Source organism: Erithacus rubecula, assembly GCF_903797595.1.
Source record: "Erithacus rubecula genome assembly, chromosome: 4".
Lineage (NCBI taxonomy): Eukaryota > Metazoa > Chordata > Aves > Passeriformes > Muscicapidae > Erithacus > Erithacus rubecula.
This window is the reverse complement of record NC_136686.1, coordinates 29550913-29577449: the sequence shown is the minus strand read 5'-3', so window position 1 is coordinate 29577449 and position 26537 is coordinate 29550913. Positions and strand designations below refer to the sequence as shown.

Below are 26537 nucleotides of genomic sequence, written 5' to 3'. Positions count from 1 at the left end.
TGGTGCTAGCTATTTTATTAGTTTAGTTTTTAACCATGATGGAGGTGCTATGAGGTGTCTGATACCCCTAGTTTCCTCCAAAGTAGGAAAGTTCTGTAATTTGAAATTTTGAGATCACTAGAATTTTTTAGAGAGAAAATTCAAGTCAGTTCACAAGTTGCAAGAGTCCCACTCTGGGCTTTGTCTTGTGACAAAACTCCTCTCTAAAATCAATTTTGCCCAAATGTCAACATAATATTTGTATTAACTCAAAAAATAGACAAAGGCTTTGGGTACTTGAAATCTACACTGAACTAGGAGTTGAGGAAGTAGATACTTTTATTGAAGCCATATATCTAAGTTTCACATAAGTGAAAATGAAGCTGAATATTTTTTCTTTTTTCCCCCTCTGGGGCTATTTATTTTCAGCTTTTCTTCCTCAAGTAGCAATTTATAAACCTGAACATAAAAATTGAATTTAGCCAGGTGTTCTCATCACTCAGGAACTAAATACCAGAAAAAGATCACACCTCTTCCCATACTAACTTCACAATGCATCCTGACTCATAAGAAAATGAAGGTGAAGGAAAACTTCATATGACATATATAAGTGATGGAACCTTCACCTTCTCCTTCCTATCTATTGCTTTAGTCAGAGCAGCCATGTCTCCTTTAAAGTTAAGACCAATTTCAAAGCTAACAGCAGCTATTGTATGTATTGTAAGGTGGGAATGGAAAGTGGGGGAGCACCAAAAAGTTTTAGATTTGTGTGCATCTCTTACCCTGTGCAAAGAGAGATAAAATTTCTCCATGCCACCAAGTGCTCATTTGGTGCTTGCCCATATGAAAAGGCAAATTCTATGATGTGATATCAATGCTGCCAAGTTACGAGCTCACTGTGACATAATATCCAAAATGCTTTTTAGTATGCTCATACTGCAGAATGATTATCTCAATATGGATATAAATGTGCCAATACGTTGTGCAAAATGGTATGGCTGTTTACTCAGAAATGCACATTTTTCAAATTTTATTTTCCTCTCTTAAAAGGTAGTGGGAACATTTCCAATGACCTCAGTAAAGCAGCAGATCAGGGGCTAGACCCCTTTGAAAACTGCTTCAACAGTACCATGTCATTTAAATGCCACATTCAGTGAGAGAGATAATTGTAGCTATAAAAATAATCTGGTTTTTGCCAAGCCTGTATAATTTTTAGGCATTTCAGAGACATTTTCATTTAATTTTCCAAGATATCAAAAAGAAAATGCAAACTGCTGCAGGGAAAGAGTTTCATTGAATCAAGTCAGACAAACTGGGCATCAAGTAAAACCTTAAAGGTATTTAATAATTGAGTGAAAGCACTTCAAAGATTCTTGGAAAATAGATCTTTTGAGCTTGGTTCATTGGCTTCCTATCTACCAACAAAGTACTATATATCCCATGGAGGAAGCAATAAATAAATAATGCCATCACTATTACAAGTAAGCAAGGTTCATGGAAATGAAAAAACCCTGTTAAGTGTGGTACTCTAACCCCAATAAACTCCCTTATGAGCTACACAGAAAGAAGATGCAGCTTTTGCACTGACATACTTCTATTTCTTTGAAGACTCCATCAGTTGAAAAATATTTTCTTATTCCTAAAAAAGGCAAAACTGATAAAATTAATTGCTTCTTTAACAATGCAGATACCTTAAAAATGCAATTTCTGTTTGTTTGTTTGTTTGTTTTGCAGATGTTCTAGTATGTAACCACTGCCTTCATCATTTCTACAAACACAACTGATAAACTTTTCCATCCAGCTTGACTTTAACCATTATTTTTGTTATTGTGTCCAAATGAGCATAAACTGGACTGGCATGAGAATTGTACTCACCTATTCATGAACTTGTATCGGCGATGCAGGTAATAGATTTTTCTCCTGGAAGAACAGCAAAAATGAAGCCAGTCGAGAAGAAAACCCATCGTCAGTTACAGTATGAACTAGCAAGGAAGGAAAGGAGATTGAAGACAGAAGCCTGTAAGAGGTGGAGGAAGAGACTAAAAGAGAGATTAACAGAACTGTCACAGGAAGCCACACAGACACTGGTGGCATTTGAATTGCCAGGTCATCATTTTCCCATTGTCTCCTCCTTTTCTGCTATTTGTCATGTGTGAAGGATGGGGATCCGAAGATGTTTCTATTTCAGAGTTCATAAACTGTTGTAGGAATTCTATAGAACTGATGCAAATATGGATAAATTATGACGTCTACTAGTGAGTTATTAAAGCTGGATTTGGTGAAACACAAGGGGGACTCACTTAGAAAAGCCAGGAAAGCTGCACCTTATGCTGCAATATGCTCTAACACATGCAGTACCAAGCGGGGTCGGTGATTGCTGTTGGGATAACACCACTTGAAACAGAATAGAGGCTACACAAGCAAATGCACATGTGCTCAGCCCCCCACCGAGTGTGCAGCCTCTCCCTCTGCCCTGCATACAGGCTGGTTTCTGCTGTCAGTGCAATAAGCCGTGTGTGAGAGCAAATGAAGAGCAAGTGAGCAGACAAGGGGTGACGAGCAGACACATGCTGAGCCCACTCCCAGCCTGCCTCCTGGCCAGCCCTGCAGTGCAGAGCAGCCCCTAACCATCCTGTGGAGATCCAGGACAGGGAGTCCACCTCCTGCACCACTCCCCTGCTGGGAGCTCTTGTTCTTCTCACAGATGCCTATCACACCACAGCTGTTGGGATTTGACACATTGCCTTCAGCACAGGGAGAGCATCCTCATGAGAGTTAAGAAAATCTGAGGGTTCTTGAGTTGGATTTGGGACTCATACTCCTTTCTGGAAGATTTGGGTGCCTGACCAAACTCTGATCTCCTCCTCCAGAGGCTGACTTTGTCATCCACTGAAGGTCATTGCTAAATCAAGGTGGTTTCTGTGTATTCTGAGAGGTTCCATTATGCAGTGCAGAACCGTACCACTTCTGGAATATGAAGGCTTACACCACACATGTTCTAAATATTGTAGTAGATATAGTGTAGGAATGCAGTTAATGCCTTGGAAACAAGTCCTTCAAAATAAGACAGCACTAAATGCTTATAAATTACAAAAAAAAAAATTGGTTAGTATTCCAGGTTATTTTTCAGAACTTTTGGACATTTTAGTTATCAGAGTTCATATCATGATGGTAAAATAAAATTTTTAAAACTATTTTATGTTGGCCAGACTTCTTTGGATAGTGTTATTTATCTTGCTCTACTCAATAGGAACAGAGAAATGTCAAAGATAAGTGTTTCTGAAGATGCCATCCACTTCTTGATTTTCAGTATTGAGAGATAACCACCACTTTTTCACTCCTGCATTGAAACAACAAGGATTTCATTCAGTGATGCATGGACCTTGCAAAATTACAAGGATTAATAAGGAGCAATAAGCATTCAGCATCTTTTAAAACCAGGGTTTAGACAAAGGCACCTGGAAACACACCATCTAGACTTGTGGACATTTTGTAAAATTGTTTTGAAATGGTAAACTGTACTGTTGTTTTTAATACAAAATTGAAGAGCCTGGCCAGCAGTCATTAGTAAATTACCCTGATTTCTGTAGTAATTCTCTGTCTATGGGTGTGGAAAGAACGAAGCCATGATCCTGAAGCAGGTCAAGAAAACCTCAGTATTTTCAAAGCTTTCTATATAGTCTGTATGACATCTACTTTGCTGAGTGATCAGGAAAGAACAAGCTGCTCCATGACTGAATTCAGAGTTCCTGGTGTATTTCTGAACCATGAGACCTCATTGTATTGCCAGAGTGGGTCCATCTCAAGGAATGCCACAGAAGTTGAAGAAGACACACTTGTGGCCTAATCCATTGTTTCTGTGTCTAGAACACTTTTTAAAAAGAATATTACTATCCTGCAAAGCTTTGTGATTGTTTTTAGAATTTTCTTTCTAGCAATGAAACCACAAGGTAGAACAGTTGAGGATTTGCTGTGAAAATGAAAACAAGATAAATATAAAATAAGCCTGCAATTTTGTTCTTTATACATATCCATTTTACCTTATGAGTTCTCTACTGCTACAGGGTGTTTCATACCTGAGGCATTTTTCATATTTAGGTAAGAAAAAAACCAGAAGGAATCCTACAAAGGGACCAGCTCACTAGTTGCATATTCTGGGTTTGATTCTTTTCTTGTTCAGGAGTAATTCCACTAAAATCAATGGAGCTTGATATTGCAAACACTGCTAATTGAAAGAAGAATCAAGGCCCCTCAGTTCATGGGTTGTGGTCAGTTCCAGTGGAAGTCTTAATCCTACGTTAAAACTTCTGATAACCAGCAGAGTAAAAGCAATACACCACGCAGAAAATTTCAGAGCCCAACATGCAAAAAATATTTAATCAATGATAAAAATAACCTGAATTTCAGTGTGGAATTAATCTGGTTATCAGATTTAATATAAGTTCTCTATTTTCTCCTGGAAAACAGCTTTTATAGCTTAAATTGTTTTCCTATTAGATTAGATAGTTATTTATACTTATTTATGGGATACTAATTACATACTATACAAGCAATTGACAGGTGCATACCAGATACGTGGAACAGACATGCACTTTCTGTGCTGCCTTACGTACCTGGATCTTCTCGACCTCCCATTGATTTCAATGAAATGTCCATTTAAAAAACAGCAGCGCACAAGTATGCAGGGGGCTCCAGCATTGAAGGGGTTAAAGGGCCTAAGGACAGAACACCCCATGAAAACAGCTGCACTGCTACAGCCCATCTTAATCTCTAACCAGTATTGTACTGAAATTGTAGGCTTTAACAAGAAACAGCAATGCATGTGGTATCTAAGGAACTCCATTTATACTTTCTATAGGTCTTTTGGTGTTGTTCTCACATTAAGTTTACAGTATGGCTTTGGAGGTTGAGACAAAATACAGCTACACCTACCTGAAAGGCATTCTTACATTCATTAGTTCAGCATATTTGCCCAGGACCTCCCAAGGGGCATGCAGTTTCACAAAGATGATGTCACTGTTTGTTAGGGATGACTGTAAAAGAGAAACAAAACAGCCACCAGAGCTTACTTTTTCAAGCAAAAAAGAAAGAAGCTACAGTCATGGTCAGTGTGATGTGTCACCCTTCCCCATTCCTTATTCTTCTTGAAATGTTGTATCAGTATTTTGTCAACTCATTTTCCTTCTGCTGTCCTGAAAGGAATGCTGGGACTCCCTTCTGGCCTGCATGTGTGCATCCTTTACATGGAAAAGAGGACATGGAGGGCAGACAGATGCATCTGTAGGTTAGATGAGGGTATATAACATGGAGAGAACCTTATGCAGGTCTTGCACATCAGCATGGCTGCTACTAACAGAAAGCTGTCTGGCAGAGACCAGAGGATGTGCAGCAAAGAGGAGAAGAGAAGGAATTTAGCTCTGTTGGCACTCAGGAGGAGACACAATGCTCTGCAAGAAAGCTACATCATGTTTGGCTGAAGCTGATGTGAGAACACAGGGAGCCACATGATAATAAAATGTTCAAATTCTAATTAATATTAATTAAATTTTTATGAAGTTACATACAATACAATTTTAGACAACCTAGTAGATGACATTCCAAGAAATAGGTAAAGGTGTACTTAGTATGAGAAAAGGAAAATATGATGACAGAACACCAGGCAAGAAAATTGTTAGTTAGCTTTGAGGATGATTTCCTAGTTTTTTAGATGTTGTCTTATACTCAATATTTCTCACATAAATTCTTGGTTAACATGACTTACTAGGAATTCTTAAATCTGATATTGTTTATCTGGAAACTATTGTGACTATATGGGTGGGAGTCTGACATTTGTATTTTTTACACTCTCCCTCCACTATCATGATTGATGCTGAAATTATTGAATTTGCATGTCCATGTCGTTAGAGTAGCTAATAAACTGTTACTAGTTTGTGACATGATAGGAATGGAAATTCCAGCATTTAAGATACATATATATTATTTTCTTTAGCACATAAAAAAACTCCAAAACAAACAAACAAGCAAAAAAACCAAAAACCAAAACAAAGAAAAAAACAACCACTCAATGCAAAATCCCAACCCAATCACTATAGAGTTAAAATTGTATAAACAAATATAATATTGAACCATAATGGACACAGAGACATATATACTCAAAATATTACTGGGGTGCAAACATGGATTTGACATATAAAGGAACGAATTACTTTCTGGTGCTAAAAACTGTAGAAAAAAAAATCTTTCTTCTTTGCTGATAAATTTCTGAAAAATACTTCAATACAACATGATACAACAGCAACAAAATGCCCCCAAGAGACTTGCTTCAGATACAATGAATTCACTTGCACTCTTTCCCTGACTTTTATGGATTCCAAATCAGGCTTTAATTATGTTTTCTTTATAGGTACATCTCACAAATTAGCTTTTATTTTCCCATAAGAATTTAGCAAGGCGATACCACAAAACCAAAACTAAATTCTGCCACTCTAAAAATCTCCTGCAAACTGCTCTCTCAAAGGTGCATTTAAGTCAGCAGTGGATTGGCAATTTTGTCATAAACAGCTTGGATTAAAAAACAAAACAGAACAAAATTCACCAATACTCAAAAGAACCATCTAAAAAGCCCAACATATAGAAAGAAACTACATTACTGACACACCAATAAGAAATGAGAAATTAAGTAAATATATAAAAACAACTTCTAAACTTAGTGATGGCTGTTAAACAGGAAATTCATAGGTATTTTCCAGCATATTGTAGTTTAAGCTGTACTAGATATGGGAGCCAAACATGACTTGTGAAGATGCTGTTTCACAAGTGAACACCATCTATATTTGGTATCTTATGTGTTACATGCTTTTATGCAGAAAGATGATAACCTTCCAAATAGTTATCACAATGCAGAGGTTTAAAGAATAATTTTTTACTCTGTATCTTGCAGTGTTGGCACATCAAAATGACAATCAACTTTGTCAACAGAAGATCTAACCAACAGAAAATATAATCAAAATACACTTGGCAGGTTCACTTATATTCAGAAAAAAAAAAAAAAGCTAAATTATTAATATAAAAATCTATTTCTCTTGGGTTTGCTCATATGATGTGCTCATAAAGGAAGGCACTAAGCAAGGCTGAGAAAAACAAGGCTGCAAAAAACAAGACTGGAAAGAGAATAACAAATTCAGATGGAGGACACATTGAATGAGATGTCACACTCACCTAATCTAAGGGATAAATAGCTAAACAAAATATCTGGGAAAATGATAGCATGCAGACCATCTTCATTATAAAAATACTTTAGTGAATAGAATCTCCTAAACTCTTTTTGTTAGGTTAGTACTTAGACTCACTATCCTTCATCTTATAAATGTTTTAACTGAGAATAGAAGAACATTCTTCAGTTGTAATTGACTTTCAAGGGTTGGCTCATTAAATGATTTGGAGAAGTAAACTCAATTTCACATTATGGGAACATGCAAACAAAAATCAATGTAACATTACTCCCTTTGGAAACTTAAATAAGACAACTATTGACTGGAGTAATCTGCTATGAAGTGATGTCCAGATGACAAAGAAAGAAAAGAAAAGGAATTAAGGGGGCAGACCAATGAGATAAAACACCTGGCAAACACAGAAATGGAATAAATGTGTGGAATCGACCTGCAGCACCAATGGTTATAGTTATTACCATGCAATAATGTTCAATGTTCAAATAAATTGGTTGTTTTGAACTGATTTATTGAGGAGAAACATCCATTAAAAATGGTATCCTTCTGATCACTAACAAACATTCTCAGCAGTCTTCAGAGCAGCATAAAGCCAGGGTGACAAGAGACTTCCCAGAATCTGACAAATGCAGACTCATCTTGAGTGGAAGGAACCTCCTGGGTTCATCTGGGCTAAGCCTCTGGCCAGAGCAGGACGAGCTAAGATCAGCCTGCTGGGACTTGTCCCATTGAGTACAGAATATCTATACAGGCAGAGATTTCACAGCCTGATACTGGTTGGAGAAAAGAATATTTTCCATGGAATAACTGCTCTCTTCTATAGAGAAATGTTGGCTTAAAACTACCACTTTCTAGACTTATTTTCCTTTTAAAAAACCCTTATTTATTACAAGAACTGTATTTAATTGTTATTCTCATTGAGAAATGGTAGCAAGGTATACTTAGTTTAATTGACCTGGTCTTCAAAATAGGATTGCATGGTAGAATTAATTCTACCAGTTTGGCTTACAGATAGTCAATATAGATTTTGGCTTCAATGACAAACAACATTATTACCATATCATTGCTGCCAGCCCTAGAATACAGGCAGTTCTATATGTGCACATATTATATACTTGCCCCTCTGGCAAGACTACCGTTCTATTTAACCATCAGGTTTATAAAGACATTCCTATTTCCCAATGAAATCCAATCAACTGCAACCATATTTAAAAACAAAACCACACTTTCTTCTCCAGTATCACTATGTAAGGAGTGAAAGAGCCTAAACCATGGGCCATTTATGTAACTGTAAAAGCAGAAACACCTCCTGTGGTGAGTTACAGTCATCAGCCAGGTAGAGGAAAGCTTGTAAAGGTCAGGTTGTGTTCTCCTAAAGCGAGCTAGCTGCTGGTTAATCCTGGCTACTAAACTCCCATGTATTCCTGCAAACATTGTAATGGCAGAATTTAAATATATATGTGTTTGCCATCGTCCTGACTCTGCTCAGTCTGAACTTATCATTGCTAGTCTGAATAGAAGCAGAGTTATGCTGAGATAGAATGTCTCTTGAAAAGCCCATATTTTGCTGTATTTGCAAGCTGCCTTCCAGGATTAAGGCTAAAGATTAGTATCTTTTGTAAAATACCCCTTGAACATTCTCCTCCTTGCTAGTTTTAGTTCATCATCAACAATATTGTCAAGTCATTTTAAGACAAAAGCAGCTGTAGGTACTCACCTTGATATAAATATTTCTTGAGTCTAAAAGTTAAGAAAGTTGAGAAAACCTATTCACAGCACATAACCTTGAAGAAGGTTAAAATTACAGCATCTCCAATTGAATGGTGCCATTGTTCATTTGCCTTGAGACTACTAGGCAGGTTTTCATTCATGTATGCAAAACAATAACTTAGAAAAAAGGTCAGGATTTACCATTAAGGTGTTTTCCCTATCATCATTTAAGAGAAAATTTCTCAAGGCTGAGTCTCTCTTCACCTTTAAAAGCCTTCCTTGTAAAAGTAAAATGAGATAAGTAAGATTTTGAAACAGATTCAACAACCAGAATTAATACCACTTAGTTTAGGAAGATGTTACAAACTTACAAAGTAAGTTAAAAAGCCAGAACAGAAACAGTTCTTTACATTTTGACAAATCTAGATAATTTCTGATAAGAACATAATGCAGGGAAAAAAAGAAAAGGAGACAAAATCAACATACTTCCTCTAGTAACAATTCTCTCTGTAATCTAGCTCTTTATGGTGTCTGAGTGCAGTGTAGTAAATAGTAACTATTACATGTTACACCGTTTTTGAGAATTGCTTAACAGCACAGATTGATTTGCCATGTGGAATGAATTAAGTGGAAAAACAAACCCCAGCAAATTTTAGTTGATTAAACTGTTCTTCCTCTGCAAAACCAAAGTAAATGTGAATTCAAGTGGGCAATTCCACAGAGCTGGAAAAACAGAAAGTATATTCTGCCAATATTTTTCTAGTGCATACATTACCACAGGGCAATTATTTAGATACTGCCAATTTATGTCTGGTTTCAAGGAAAATACTGCATAATCACAAACATTAGCCTCCAGGTTCATGCTTCTGAGGAACCTAATGAGTAACAGTGCCAATATCTTTCATGTACTTTCACATGCCACATGTACTTTCAATCAAAGCACGAGTTTAGGGGAATTTATTGTTTGCATTTTAATTAGGATATTAAAAAGCCTTTGACTTGCAAGAAACTGTAGATTTTTCTGTGAAATCTCATGACAAAACGTGATGATGAAGTAAAGCTTTGTTTTTATTTTGCAAAGTACTTGCAGAGGTTCTGCTCCAGTGGAGTTAGTAATGCAGGCAGGTGGCTGCTTCCTGCCAGCATTCAGGCAATGTGTCATCTAATCCAGCTCAGAGCAGGTGTCATTGTTACAGTGCCTAATTTCTGGCAGCATTTGACAGGATCTCAATTCTGGAACAGAACAAGGGGCAATGCTTGCAATGTCCTTCTATGTAGACAAAAATATGTGGGTGGGAGGACAGCCTCAAGAACAGGGTAGGTTACTTGAGTTGAAGTAAAATGCAAATACTATCTCACTGTTCAAATTTACTGTGCCATGATGAGCTCACAATCTGCAGTAGAGAAATATAAATTCCTTTAGGATAAGAAACAGCATCAGAAGGAAGTGTTTAATTCCAACAAATGTCATCTAAATCCACAGAATGGATCTCCCAACAAGATAACTTAGATGTAGTAAATCAACCATGCAAACTCTGACTTGGACTGCACTTCTGAGAGAAGAGTATTGGAAATATCTGCAGCATGACCATCTTAATGGAAAAGGTTGATATGACTGTGAGGTAATGATAAAACATTTCTTGATAATTCCATCAGCAAATACTGAAGGAATACAGGTTAGACCCATCTGGGTAAGATCTCTGTGATGAAATAGCTAATAATATGGATTTTATCTGGCCAATATCTTTTAATTTCTCTGGACTGGAAAATTAATGTAAACTTGTGAAATCATTATTTGCTGGTTTTAAAATGCAGATAGCTAAATCTCTGGGCAGAATAATTAATTTTTACTTATGGAAACAGTATTTGAATTTGTCGCTTTACATAAAACATCAGTTATGGGATCAAATTTTAGATTAAAAAAGTTAATATTCTATACAGTGATAGCTGACATCATCAAACCTTTTTGGCTGTTCTATGGGCTGAAGAAAGGTCTTTCAAGTACATTATTTTACTTTTGACATCACAGGCCATTACAAATACATCACACAATTAAAGTACACTTTATAAGGTAGCTTCCTTTATGAATTTATCCCAAGAGTAAAACATAAAGCAGGTGTTTTTTCCAATATGGATTTATTTCTCATTAATAAATTTTTTAGGTGGAAAATACTTAAATTTAATGAATTGTTCATTAAATATTCATGTTTGCTTTTAGAGGCTTATTGGAAAAACATTGCTTTGGTAAAGAAAAAGGCAATTTATTTTGTGTCCAACAGTTAATTTCACAAACATGATAATTGATCAAACACACAAAAATGCAGGCAGGCTTATGATAGCTTTTTCTGAAAAAAACCCTAGAAAAAACTGAATAAGCTGCTTATTGCATCATAGAATAATATAAGCCATCCAGTCAATCTCCTGCCCTAGGCAGGGACAATTAGAGTGGTTTGTGGCATCTTGAATACCTCTGTGGCTGCAGACCCTCAACCTTTCTGGGCACCAGAGTATGTCTGAGCAGAAAGGCCACAGCTGAGCTTCCATGTGGGTGCAGAAATGCTGGCAGCAGCCCAGGTTCTGAGCACCTGCCCATGCTCCAGCAGTGTGAAGTTCTTTGGCTGCTCCACTCCCTCTCCAGAGCCTTGTTTCTCAGCTCATACAATCAAGGAAGACAAGAAATACGTATATGACTATCAGACTGGACTACAAAATCTTTTGAGCACCTGCACTTCCCAGGATGCAGTGAACTGCCCTGCAGCTCTCTATACACTGTGGACACTGATGAAGGCTCAGGGAAAAAGCCAAATTGGATTTTTCCCAGGCTGTTGGCTTCCTCAGCTCCAGCTCAGATCTTTCCCAGGGTGGGGACTTTTCTCAGAGATAAGCAAGAGAAGGAGGAATGAATAACACAGATTAACACCTGTTGTTGATCACAGAGCCGTGCCTGTGCTGTGTGATGCTTTGCAGAAAGCATGTTTTCAAAGAGGTGTTGCCTTCTCAGACCAATGTGCCTTTTCTATTCTGTATTGCACGATCTATCCTATATAAGTGAGGTGGCCTTTCAATAAAACACTTCTTCTACTGCCTTGGAAGAAGTCATGTGTATTGCTGTGTTTGCTATTCCTAGTCTGACAGTGACAATACACCTCTGCATTTGATGGTGCAACTTAGAATTCTTTCTAAAGGGAGACATGCTCAAGAAGAGCACAGCTGTGGAAGAGACTATTCTTAAGGTCACTGTCAGTTCAGTTCAGTTCAGTCCACATGACACAAGCCCCACATTCTTCAAGCCAGCTAGATATCCACCACATGAGTAATTGCAGGCAGAGGTGTTAGCCCATGCTGTAGGAGAAGCAGTGGGGTGATACATATGCTTGTTAGCATAGATCTTTATCTCAAGTGCTATCCCATGCTGGCATGACTAGAATAACTGCATCGACTGGCAGCACCTGGGTGGGTTTCTGCACCATTCCTGGCTGTGCAGGACACACATGTGTCTCTGCTCTGCAGGAAAATCATGGTAGTGCACACTGACTGCTCCTCAAACTTTATGCAGCTTTTTATTTTCCAGGGAAGAGAGAGCACCAAAGAAAAACCAAGATCCAGCTAAATGAAGGGGAAAGATGCATGTGAAGAATGTGAATCTTTTTCTCACAACTCTACCAGTTAACCCATAAACACATAAACTCTGCTGGTCTGGGTGACTCAAATGCTTGTTTGACTAATATCTTAGTTTTCTATGCCTTACTCATCTTTTACTGCAAGGATTATTAGAATCAGAAAGAGTTTAAGGAGCCATTTTCTAATAATTCATTCCACATTGTTCAAAATCATTGCTGCAAAACTTTCCTGTCTTCCTCATTTAAAGGCAGAAACATGAGCACGCCATTTTTTGTTTATTCTTCCCCTTTATACAAACTGTTACGCAGTCATTATATTTCTTTAATAAGATAGACAAAGTGAATTTCTGAGCAACTGCATTCTGTCTTACTAAGGTACTCAAGAGATCTGATATACTAAAAGGATGCAAACAAAATTTTACAAGGAAAGCTGTTCTGTAAATATGCCAAAGCATATGGTAGAGCAGCCATTTCTTCAGATACTCCACCATTACTACACAAAAGGGAAGTTCTTTCCAAAGCAAAATGTGATGGTGAGAGTAGGCTTGATTACCACTATTGAGTTCACAATTCAGGTTAAAATAATTAGATAGATTGACCTTCTTTTAAATCCCAAACCATACTCTGGCTGTATAAGACTTCCCACAAAAAATTAAATAAAAGACCCCAAGAGATGAAGGCAAATCCATCTTGGTGTATTGTCTTCAGGAAGCCACAGTTTCATGTTGATCATAAAAAGAAATCTCATGGTTTATCACAGAGTAGAAATTTCTAATAATTGATGGTGTACATGATTTTTCACCTGCCTGCTCAGCTAAGCTCTAAGTAATTTGACCTCTGAATGCAACTAGATCATTTGATGTTAAAAACCCACACACCAGAAACAGAAGAAAAAGCCCACATCTTAAGCAAAGATAGAGTAATTAGAATCTGACTGGAGACAAGACAAAATTGAAATACATAATATCTCTATTATATTTCTATTATATTTTAATAAGAAGGCAAAGCTCTGGGTCCTTTGTGCATCTGTGTACAAATCCCCTCATTTGTTAGACACACAGCAAATGAAACAAGGTCGAGGTATGACAAGGGCAAATTACGAATTTCCTTCGGACTGTTCTAATTTATTGTGATAAAGCAATGCCCATACACGGCACAATGAATTGTCAAGGCAGACACCTAAACATGAACTCTGCTATTGATCAATTATTGCTGCTCCCAGTGTGCCTACATAACATAAGGTGCTGGATGAAAACACCTCCTGTTTGACACCGAAGAGCAGAGCAGCACCAGATGGAGCTCAGTATCTTAATGGTTCAGATAAATGTGATAGAGCACAGAGAGGATTTTCCCTCCTAGTTTGGAGCTCTGACATGCAGATTTAATAAGAGGAGTTGCAGAAAACAAACAAGTCCTCTCTTTCTCAAAAGACAACATCACTATCACATGAAATAACATTAGTTTTGATCTGATTGCATATATTGCAAAGTGATGCTACTAGCCCTGAAATTGCAGAAAAATTCTGAATTTTGAGATCTCTATGGTGCTGTGAAATGAAGGCCAAAAATAACATGCAAAGAATCCCCCTTTTTAAATTCATTTGTACTATGCAGACTGTCATAATGAAGATTCTTTGCTTAATAGACAATACTACACTAGTCTTTCTCTAATCATTATTGTCTTTAAGGAGCCCCCAGCTTACAAAAGACAGCTTGTTTCAGCTTAGCAAAGTACAAATGTCCTTTTTATCTATTGATAAATATTTCTACATTTTTGGGAGGGGTAATATTTTGCCCATTTTTTATAAGGGCTGTGCCTCTCAGAGCTGCAGCAGAGAATTCACAGTCCAAAAGTGAAACAGAAGTTACAAATTTGTACCTCTGGAACTATTCAGTGAAAAATTTTGAAGTAGAATTGAAATTCTCATCTACTGCACCTCTGTAAAGAGTATGCTTACAGCAATAAGCATTCATTATCTTCTATAGGGAAGTGTAAAAATGGTATTTGGAAATAAAATTAAGACCTCACTTCACTTAATATTCCCAGTTTTTCAAGCTCTTTATAAATGGATGCACTATTACAGATATTTGCTTCTATTATAAAGATTTCCTGACAGGAAAATTATAATTCCATTGGATAATTTTTGAAATAAACCAATATGGCTCATACATCAAAAGCTCTACAGCTAATAATCATTTTTGAAAGGAATTTTCTTAAAAACACAACATTTTGGGCCCAATGAATATTATAAAAGATATTTTAAAATTGGAGGGAAATTCCATTAGTACTACATTGCTAGACAGCAGGGAAGATTTTGCAAATTGCAGAACACTACCTCAACAAACTACTTCTTAGGGATATTATGATTGCACACACACTGCAGGCTGTTGTTCCTGTCAAATATTTAAAATATAACATCCAGTGTGTCCAGGAAATGTAGTGTAGAAATGGGCTTTGCATCACTTAATGCAACTTTGCAGAGTCACTGTAATTACTTGTGCTGTACAAGCACGCATACACTGTCATGCATAACCTCTTTTGAATGTCAGAGGAGAGTGGTGAATTGGTTAGGAAAGAAATGGTATTAAAATTGCATGACACATAGCTCTCCTAGTTTTTGGTACTAGGGACTGAATGCTTTGAATTGGATTGTTATCATCACAGTAGCCCAGCTGGTGAATTTCTTTTCTAAAATAATGTTATTGCCCTACTGTCCGCAATTGACCTATTGCTCTTCAAAAACAGAAAGATTATAAAATTACAAAAATTAACTAATTTCTGCAGCTCAAAGCAAGTCCCCCTCCCTCTTTCTTGTGTCTTACACACACATATCCAGAAACACAACTGACAAATACTTCTCCCAGTGGTATATTTGTTCCCTCCTCCAGAATCCCATCTGCATCTTGCTTGCTTATCTCCTAATCAGTCAAAGTCACATTTCTCTTAGGAGGTTCCTCTCACCACCACAGAGGGCAGGTAATCCTGCCCATCATCCTGGCTGTGTGTGATGTACAATGGAAGCAGCTCCAATGTCACATCTCTGCCAATGGCAGCCTCTGGAGCACAACAGATTACAAATCTCTGGTTTTTAAAACTTCAGTTTGAAAAAGTAACAGGAAGTCATCCTAACTTTCAAACTAGAGGAAACTTATATAAAATAGACACGTACTAAATTTCCCAAACTGCCAAGGGAACAAGAATGTGGGGAATTCTTCCTTTGTCCAGATGGTATTTAAGCACAAAATAGGAGAAAATTTAAAACTTTAAAATATTCTTTTTCTGGCAGATTTTAAGTTAGAGAAAAGCTCATCTAACACAGATGCCATCTCCCCTTTAAAACATGAAAGGTTAACAGGAAAATATCAAAACACTAATAAGGAAAGAGCTCTGGGTAACAATTGAGCAATCATCACCACTGTGCATCGTTGGTTGAAAGTGCAATGGCAGTAACATGACAAGAAAATAGAAAGTCTAATGTTGGAAATGTCACCAAATGCCTAAAGTGATTCACTTATCTAACATATGAATATTTTTATTGTATAATGAAGAGCAAAGGAAAATGGGGGAGGGGGAAACTGTGCTCTGTGCTTAGGTAAAAGGCTTCTCATGTTACACTCTAATGTCTGACAAACATATTCTTGTAGATAGAGAGGTGGCTGAAAGGTAAATGCAGAAAAGATGAACATGCAAAATATCACTGTTAGAATCAAGAAGAGAAGCCAGCAACATAAGCTGGACTAGGGTAAGGCACATGAAGATTAAAAAAAAAAAATAAACAAACAAAAAATCAAAATAAGAGCATACAGGACTCAAATTCCCTAGTCCTTTATTTTGTATAGCTGTTCAGCAGGGGCAAAAGCACAGCCTGAGTAAGAAATAGATGAATTAATTAAAGGAAGTTCAGAGCAGGACAATAAGAATGGTAAAGAGTTTTGGGAAACTTGACCTAGGGGAAAAAGATTGTTCAAAATGCAGATGGAATTCAGAACACCAATGAAAATGCTAAGCAGAGACTACAGTAACATTTAAAAAAAAAGTAACAAATAATTATGAATAGGAAAGGAATGAACTGCACTTCATTTTTCTTCTCAAACAGGAAAGAAATAACTGTATTAAATTGTAGCAGAGGAGGTTTAGGTCAGATCTTATCTAACACCATACAATCATTTCTAGGACTTGGCATGTTGGGCTGTAAGGAATATATGAGTAGCTGAGAATGCTTAGCCTGGGATAAAAGGAGAAGCCCTATATTTATGCTCTCATGTGGATATTACTGTAATAAACCCTGTCAAGAAGGCAGAGATGGTTCTTAAATTCTTTGTCCACATCCATACACACATATTTTGCTTTCACCATACTAAAATCAATAAAGAGCTATTTGATAGAAATCACAGAGGACTCAGGCAAAAGTGGTATTAAAAGCATAAGTTTCTTCAAACACATGCAATATCCTTCAGAGTTTCGACAGTATCTGTGTGCTTTACTTACTGTGGAATATTTTATTATTTTACTTTGAATTGTTTTCTGAGATCTTCAGTTTTTATAGGCTTCAAGATCAAAATTTAGATGTTAGAGGCATACACTTAAAACAACTCAATCTACAAGAGGCTAGGAACTCAAGAGTAACACAATGAAAGAGATCAGTGCTTTTTGGATATTTTGACAGTGCTCTTCTCTCTAGAGTTACAGTGTCTGTCAGCTGATTAGAGAGATGCATATGCACTGTTTAGAAAATACAAATCCTAGGTGTTCAAGAAAACCTGACACATATTCATATTCCCATTTTTGCTATAGGAATTTTAGGAACTGACTGTGATAATCTCTGAACACAGGATAAGGATTGTAAGTGCAAGCAATCTGTTCATGTTCATGTACATCCTGATGAGACCTGAACCAAATTGTGGCCCAGCACTACACCCAAGGCTGTTGATCTAATTTTTCCTTTCTGTAGTCACATGAATTAAAATGCTGGTCCAGAGACTCTGATTGCAAATGACTCTCTTAGATTGTTTCTACATTAAGAATCTAGTCATGAGTTTAGGAAATTAGGCTACAAGGAATCTATGAAATTAATTAAGAAGACAGTATATAAAACCTTTGCTAGTGAGGTATGTCCCATATGAACATTCCAGTGATCAGCTGTGATGCCATTTAAGAGAGAAAAGTATTTTGCTGCAACACCAGACTGAATAAGTTTTATGAAAATGGAGGAAATTGGACAAGGTTTCTAAAAACTCGTCAGGAAACGTGAAAATTTTCACTTTGATTTAGTTTAAAAAAATGTCCTTAAAAAATAGTATGTTTTGGTATTTCACTGGATTATATGTTTTCTCCTTTGTAAAGATAACTTTTCTAACAGCTAGCCCAGCATTTTAATATCAGGTATTTAATACTGAATCTGTTTAAATGAAATATTTTCACATATTCAAAATATTTTCTTTCCTCAGCTAAAACTCTTTGCTGACTCTAATCTATACTGTGATTATGAATTCCTTGCCTTTCTCCTTTGCTGCATTATGTTAAGACATTCTCCATAAATATAGAACAATTGTTTCAAGATGTTAAGGGTTTGTGTTGTATTTCCAAAGAGATTTTACAGTCACGTTTTTATAGTAGGAGCTATTCAATGAGAAGGGGGTTTTTCTTACATCTCTGATTTGATTTAATGTAGATATGTCTCCACATTTTGATCCTAGTGTCCTCTTATGCTTTTTCACCACCATTCTAAATATTCCACTTTCCCAAAACTCTGATGCACTCACCTTTCCCAAATAATTTTTGTATTGTGCCTTTTGGCTGGAATAATACATTGGTAGGAGACATGAATTGTGTTTCCTTTCACAAGGCAGACAAATAACCAGCCCAAGATGGAAATATAAATAGGCATGGCAAGCAGCCATCAATTCCCAGTCAAAACAGAAAAGAACAAAAAATGCCAAATAATGGAAAAACTGCAGAAACATTAATCCATTCCATAGCTTGGGGGTTTTAGAATGGAAATTTTCAGTTGTCACACAATTCCATTAGTTGTATACTTTACATTACACCAGTACTGGGGATGATCTTGCAATCCACAGATCTATTAATATAAACCTACAGATAACACCTGGACAGAGGACAAACAGAAAGGCTTAATCTTGAGTAGTTCGTGTGTGACAGGTATTTGACCCAGTTTCTCCTGCTGGACACTGGTAGGCCACTATATTTGTATCAAAACACTGGCACACCTCTAAGCTCACTGATCCTGAGAAGTTCCCTGAAGGCTTTCTCCCAAGGAGCAAACACCACAGGTGTGATTCAGGGCAACTAAGTTTAGATGTCTGCAATGGAGAGGAACAGGCACCTTCAAGGTGTAATTAATTTGCTCTATTTTCCTCAGAACGAGATGAACTGATGCATATTAAGGGCTTATTCCAACCTAGTCAGATTATGTACATTGTCAACAGCTACATTCAATATGTTGGTTTTTGTTTTTTTTAACCTCTTGGGGCTTTGCAGTACAACCACCTTCTTTTCCCTGGACTCCTGTTACCTTCCTCACCATCCACATCAAGTTTGCAGTAGCAGAGATGTGTTAACTTCCTACAACCACACCTTCATGAGTGCCTCCAGTGCACTGCTCAGCTGTCTGGGACATATCACAGCCAGCAGCATTTGATTCAGAGCATTTTATAAGGCCTTGGCTGCCATCCATTTCTCCCATCCCACCCTATTAATTCTTCAGAGAGGACATAGGGAAATGCAGACTTTTAAATAACAAAGCCACCAGTGTCCTCTGTACTTTAAAAGGCCTCTTGAATTTGGTCAGTACTTTTATTACTTGAATTCTTCTCTCCTGTGAATTTCTGAAGCTAATGATAAAATCTATAAATTTGCACAAGAACATCGACCTGGAATGTTCTAAAAATCACAGCTTCTATCCTCTCCACTGCTGTTTCAGGACATTTCTTTAATAAAATCTTGTCTCAGAAAGTCACAGTTTCCAGTAGCAATAGCACTCACAGTACGACTTCAAGAACTCTGGTGATGAAGGGCCATCTATAGAAAATTTATAGAATTCTACAGAAAAAAGCCATGACCATCCTGATCTAGCACTGGTGAGACACGAAGTTGACCTTCAGATGTGCCTTCCCACCAGCACTCTGAAGCTTCTCCACATTCTCCAGAAAATGAGGTCACAGAATACATCACTAACTTACAGGGCATAAAAAGATGCAAAAGTCTAAATATGAAAAGACAAATTTCTTGAGGAGTTGGACATGCATTTTGCATATTGCAAGACAAAGTATAGAGTCATGGTTTCCAGATGTATGTCTCCATTTTGTTCTTCTCCTATCTACATTTTTGCCGTGGAGGCTTTATTGTTTATGAAAAATTTTGAAGTTAAAAAGGTGTAAGAGATGGCTTTTAGGCTAAAAAGTAAGAAAAAGTTATATTTTAAGAAAGGGGAATCAATCTTGTTATAAATGGAAAGGTCTATTAGAGTTTATTAACAAAAACAAGCTGTACCTAAAAAGAGTAGCAAGTAGAGTACCATGAAGACCTCCACAGGGAAGCAAAAAGTTTTTCATATTGTTTTGTCTAAAATGTACTTCTACATATTCTTTCAAGAGGTTTCAGACAACAAAATAAAAGATAATTTGTGCACAGAAGAGAGTTTTGTAAACCAGGAAAGACGTTAATCGGAGGACATGACTAACTGCCTGAAGTTTTAGTTAGTGTGGCTATCTCAGAAGCATTTTCCCTCAGGTCAGGCTTTTTTAAACTTCATTTACAGCACCACTTCATTACCACTCAAGCAGCAAGAAACAAATACGTAAACATGCAGTGAACAATTCTGCATTCCATTTGGGCCCAGAGACCCATAAACGGAAAGGGTTTTTTCAAGAAAGTGGAGTGCTGATGTAATTGACTACTTCTATTTTTTCCTGTTGCCACAACTGAAATGCAGTTAATCCAAGACATAGAGCACCAAATGTGCACTTGCTCCACCTCTGGCTCAACCCTGTAAAACAAAGAAAATCAGACAATGAGAGGGCCTGGAGTCCTTGTGCCCAGAGCAGTGAGAAAGGGACCTGTCCCTTCCAGTTCAGGCTTCTCTCTTGGCACTACTTCCAGGGGGGCAGCCCCACACCACCTCAGGCTTTAATGGAAGATGTAAATGTCCCCAAGACTAACCATTATCATTTGTTTTAGATGCACAATGCTGTCTTCTCAAAACAAGTTCAACACCAAAATCTTTAACATGGGTTTCTATATACTCTATATACTCTGTATTTCGGCTCCAACTTTAGATTTTTTGCTTATTAAGCCATTACTATAAGGGATTATTGCAACAAACCAGTCATGTCACATTTGGGCAATGAAAACTCTCACTGTGCATTAAGTGATTGTAGCCTTGTGCATTATGCTTATTCCTGATGCTGCTGGCAGGTGAAACAACACCTCAAAAATGATTGCAGTTTAAGATCAGTCATTGTAAAGGGAAAGGTGACCTTTGACATATAGGGGACATCTCATATATAACCACCATAATTTTTTCTTAATCTATTGCCTGTCTGGTTTCTTTCCTTCAAAAGATTTTTGACATTCTGATTTGTGGATTTTGATGACAGTAAATTCTTTCCCAATAAATTTTACCTGTTCCTGAAAGAAGCATGTCAGGGGCTTTGAAATTCCTATTCAGTTATCTATGTATTTTCTGTATTACCTCCCTATTCCTTCAAAACACCATATATTCTTTTTAATGGGTCAATTTTTCAGCAACATTTGCTTAGTCTACTGGTTTACAATGTCCTGTTAAAGGCTGGCACTTGTCAACTCAGAAACACTCATTTACAGTCTCCGTCAGATAATCAAGAAATTTATCTTGAAGAACTGGATCTGAAATTTGAATTCAGACCCTATCTATCTAGACTTTCATTTATCTCTCCAAATTTTTCTTCTAAATTGCCATTGTGCTATATAGTATACAGAACATCTGAAATCTAAAAGTTTTCCCTCAGAAGTTCAGTCAGCTGGAAACAGAACTCTCTCCGGGAAAGGACATTGTTCTGCTTGTACCAACACACTTGTCTGTAAAACATTGCTGAAAAGAGGCTCCTTTTGCTATGTGCATTAGATAATAAGACCAGTCTGATTTCCACTTGCTGTGTCTGAATTGAGGTGCAACGAACAGCCCTATGTTTAAAATTAAATAGCTGGAAGCACTTTCATTTATAATGCTTGTGGTAAGGTTTGCATTTCAGTCTGGTTCCCTTTTTGCAGGCATAGTTTATGTCCTATTGATGCTCCTGTCCATGATTTGTGGATGCAACCAGCCACAGTGCTTAAAACATTAAATAACAAACTGCACCTGCTAATAATAATATGTTATGCTGCTCATGAAAATACAGAGCCTACAGGCTGCATAATTTGTACTGTAACTTTCATTAGCTGTAGATATTTACATATTGAATAATTGGATCAGAAAAGTGAGAGACTGCAACAACTTATTAGAGTCCATGAAAGCTATGGAATTTTTGTTACTGGTTACAATAGTGAAGTAACATTGAACTACAACTATGGTGGGTTGACCATGGATGCATGCCAGATACCCACTAAAGGCATTCCATCACTCCCTTTTCCATCAGGACAGGGGAGAACATAGAAGAGGAAGCTCACATATCCAGATAAGGACAAAGGGCAATCACCCAGCTGTTACCATCAAGGGCCAAACAGACTCGACATGCAGAAATTAGTTGAATTTATTATCAGTCAAATTGGAATAGACGGCGTTCCAGTGTGTGTCTCTTGCACAGGGTCAGAAGTCTTACCAACAAATATGCTCCAGCATGGGCTCTTCTCTCCAGGAGGCCACAGGTCCAGTGTGGGCTTCCCACAGGCTCACAGCCTCCTTGGGGCATCCACCTGCTCCAGTGTGGGGCTCTCCAGAGGTTACAGTGAATATCTGCTCTCCTGGTGAGCCCCATGGGCTGCAGGGGAATCAGCTCCAGCATCTAGAGCACCTCCTGCCCTTCCTTCTTCACTGACCTTGGTGTCTGCAGAACTGTTCCTCTCACATATCCTCATTCCTCTCTTTTGGCTGCTGCTCTGCAGCAGGCTTTTTTCCTCTTTTTAAATACTTTATCACAGAAGTACTGTTGATGGGCTCAGTCTTGGCCAACAGTGGGTTTTCCTTGGAGTTCTATGGCACTGCCTCTGATAGATGTGAGGGAAATGCCTAAAAACTCACAGAAGACATGCCTGTAGTCCCATTTACTACCAAAACCTGGCCATGCAAACCCAATACAAGGTCTTATCTTCTCAAGATCAAGAAAGCCTAGTTTTGTCCAAATGCCAGCTTGGCCCAGAAGAAACCTGTTAGCCATAGGTGACATCCTGCACGTTGCTTGTCCTACCATGCACGCACAGCAGGGATAATTGGGATAATCACCCAATTATCCCAGTGCTTCCTAGTATATATCTCATGTAGTCATGCTCATAGCTATCTTACCTTCTGTCAAAAAGCTCAGAGGACAGCTGATACAATTTCAGTGGTGGAAGCTTTCCCTAGCCACCATTTTCTCTAGTGGATGGGTACTTTTGATATGTGCAGAGTAAACTCAATATGACAGGGAAAGGATATGAGCACCAAATAAAAAATAGCAGCCAAAAAAAATTTTCCAGCTGACCTGCAACTTGCTCCTGGCTACCACACAAACTCTCCTGACAAGTTGTAAAAAGTTAGTTGATCGTAGATTCTGGTTTAAACTGTCAGCCTGGTTGATTAAATTAACATCTATAGGAGCAATAAACTACAAGAAAGTGATTGTTCTTTCAATAACTGGATAAACTGAATCATAACTGAAAAATAAACTTGGAATCAACTATAAAGGCACTGAGATTTTATTGTGCACTGCTCAGAGAACAAAATTACATAAGCTACGTTTATAAAACACCTTTTCTAACTCAGACCTGCAAGCGTCACTTGGGGTCTGGAAGTCAGTTTAATTCTTTTCTACCTATGAATCACAATCAGAAAAAACATTTATGTAACAGGAATCTCATGAACAATTGCAGTGATGACGCACAAACCAGAAAAAAGTCTCTTATAACTGTTTTGCCTCTGCAGTACTAACAACAGCAACAACAAAAAGGAGTAGATATAATTTTTTCCAGAAATATAGTATTTGATTAAGTACAGAAGCAATAGCTGTTGATTATAATGTCTCTTTCACATCACAACTTTCTAAACAGCTCGTGCTCAGAAGTTTCAGTCTTTGAAGTTCTCAGCTTTTTCATGCTCTTTATTTCTAAGTTTTGCCTCACTTTGACATGGTCATAAGTCTATTTTCCCTTTACACTCAGGGATGTGCTAAAAGTCACAGAGATACTCTGCGTGCTCTTTCTGTCATCTCTAATTTCTCTCAACATTCATCATCTTGAAGGCAGACTCCAACTTGCTGCTAAATATAAGTATCTTCCTGAATACATGTTTCTAGCTTCTTGTGCCATGCCCCATTAGCACAAAGTTACAGCCACATTTAAAGAAACTACTTTGCACAACTATTACTAGGTCTTCAGGAACTTATCTACATCTGCTTGCAAACTTGAAAAGTTATGAAAAAACATTATTTAGTAATTATATTGCATCAACTACTGAAAAAGATTTCAAAAGAGAACTTCTAGGGTCACGTTAACATAACTTAAGACTCAGAGTATACCCACTAGTAGATTTTTGTTCATACAACACACCTAAAGCTTACACTGTGCTTTTCTTTCTTGTCCTTTTGGGTTTTCCCCGGAGAACACCTATTATATATTTCTACTGCCTGTTGTATGCACCAGCTGTTTTTGCTGCCAGATGTTGCACTGAAATGTCAGCTGCTGCTTGAGGCAGAGAGCAAATGCAATTAGAGGATCCCTGGTGACAGCTTGACACTTATGGTGGCAAAGTTTAAATTTTTAATCAGGCATGTAATGCAAAAACCCACACAACTTGGATTCTTCCAAAAACTGGACCAGCACTACACTGACACCTTTTTATCAGGGAGATGAAAAGAACAGTGTGCTGGCAGAAATTCAGATGGATTGGCTCTTGTAAAATACCTGAAGCTAGTTTCTGAAGCATATTCTACATGCAGTAGCTGTGAGGAGACCTGGTTTCCAGGGCAATAAGGAGTGCTATAGGTTTAAAGTAGTTAATTGCTTTTATAGAGAGACTTTAGTTACCAAAAATACAAAAAAATATATAAAATAAAATAATATAAAAAACACTGAATACTATTTTCACGACTTATGTAGTTAGTTCCCATTTATTACATTTCCATCATTCACTTTCTATTTGTCTATCAATTGCTTTTTCAAATAAAATTCATGAAATCAACTTATAATCTATAAATTAAAAACTTTGAATATAAGCATGAGGTATCAAGTACATTTAGTAGCAGAAATACTCTGGATGACTTAGTTGAGTGTAGTCATAAGAAGCAGAAAAACCAAAAAAAATCATGCCAAGTTCAAACTGAATGACTCTTCCTAAGGCTACATGATCAGATCCCAGGCCAACATCAGATTCATTTTGGATACACTGTTTTTAGTTAAATGCCAGACAGCTTTCTTCGTTTTCTCTAGTACATGTTACAAATTCAAGTGTGGTCTGTGTTTGTTCATCCAGCATGAATTTCCTACATTTATCCTGCATTTGCATTACTTTACAGTGCAGCTTAAAAAGTTTGCAGGTGAATGAGTCATACAAATTAGCTGCTGCATGCTGGCTACCTCTGTGCATGATCTATTATCATAGTGCAGTTAAAAGCATCTTACTGAAAAATATCTATAACACTGTATTTGTGTACCAGAACTGCATAGATACTCTTAACAGCAACTTATTTCTACCTGGTCATTTAGGTAAACAGTAATTTATGCTGAAGGAATAATTTGGGGAAAAGGTACTCCTCCAGATTTTAGCCAAGAGGTTGAATTTATAAATATTTATTCTTGTGAAAAATATAATGGGCTCAAAGTAATACTGACTCTTCACTCTCTCTTGAAAAGGCAGGTTTTCCAGAAATTGCTGGCCCACAGGGATGAACATTTAATTTGTAATGACAAACACTATCTCTATTTCCTCTTCACATTAAAGTGGTCTCAAGTAATTCTCTTCTGCATGTCAGTCATTGATTTAAATCTCAGGTTTATCTTGTATTTAGATAAATTTGCAATGTACCATCAGAATGTGGACAGTAGCACCCTGTTAACCTTTTGCTCACCAGCTCTGGGAGGAATGAATCTCATGTGCTTTTTACAGATGGTATCAGTGCCTACAAACTTACAGTGACTGGTATCTCACCTCCCAGAAGAACATGCTCCACTTGGAGACTGTCCTCTCCATTTCCCCACACATAAGTTTTTTCAAAGAGTATTGAAAAATGACCCAGGGTCATCAGGGATCCCAGAGCCATGATATCATACTCATTTCACTTGTGAGACATTGAAAAAGAGGATATACCAACAAAGGAAATTTTACACCTGGCAGAAAAGAAAATACAATCTCTTTTCCAGGACTGGCCTAAATTTTTTATTGCCTTATTTGTCTGCATGTGACCACATGTGTTGGGTGTGGTCTAGAAGTGACTGACTGTGACAGGGTTAACACACTCATCCTATCCAGAACCAATATACACAGAAAAGTAGGGGGAAGTGTCATAAATTGACTTGTGCTGTACCATTCAATTAGCATTCACTCTTAGAGTTTTAAATTTAAAATCTTGGCTATTTAATTTTATTTTAAATTTTATTTTTCATTTTTTCCCACTCTTTAAAGATGCTTTGTTACTATTTTCTCTCGATTATTTCTTTTTTTTTTTTTTTTTGTTAAAATTGTCATTATTTTAATTAACTGTTCCTTGGTCTGGGATCCCCTCATTCTTTACTGCTCTATATACTGAGCACCAAATCTGTCAGAGCTTCCAAGGCAGAGTGGTGTGGTACAGTTGGACTGTGCGTGTGAATTCATTGG

The 26537-nt window shown here is 37.3% G+C and overlaps 1 protein-coding gene across 2 annotated transcripts in view; it reads right to left on the bottom strand.

The window, feature by feature from the left end:
* ANO4 (anoctamin 4) overlaps positions 1 to 26537 on the bottom strand; it is a 195096-nt gene that overhangs the window by 58076 nt on the left and 110483 nt on the right. For both annotated transcript variants that reach the window (XM_079305168.1, XM_079305169.1), the window contains 2 exons: positions 4912 to 5012; positions 1855 to 1899 (listed from right to left, as the gene is read on the bottom strand). In XM_079305168.1, coding sequence (XP_079161294.1) covers positions 1855 to 1899; positions 4912 to 5012 — 146 coding nt within the window. The remainder of the gene's footprint in view (positions 1 to 1854; positions 1900 to 4911; positions 5013 to 26537) is intronic.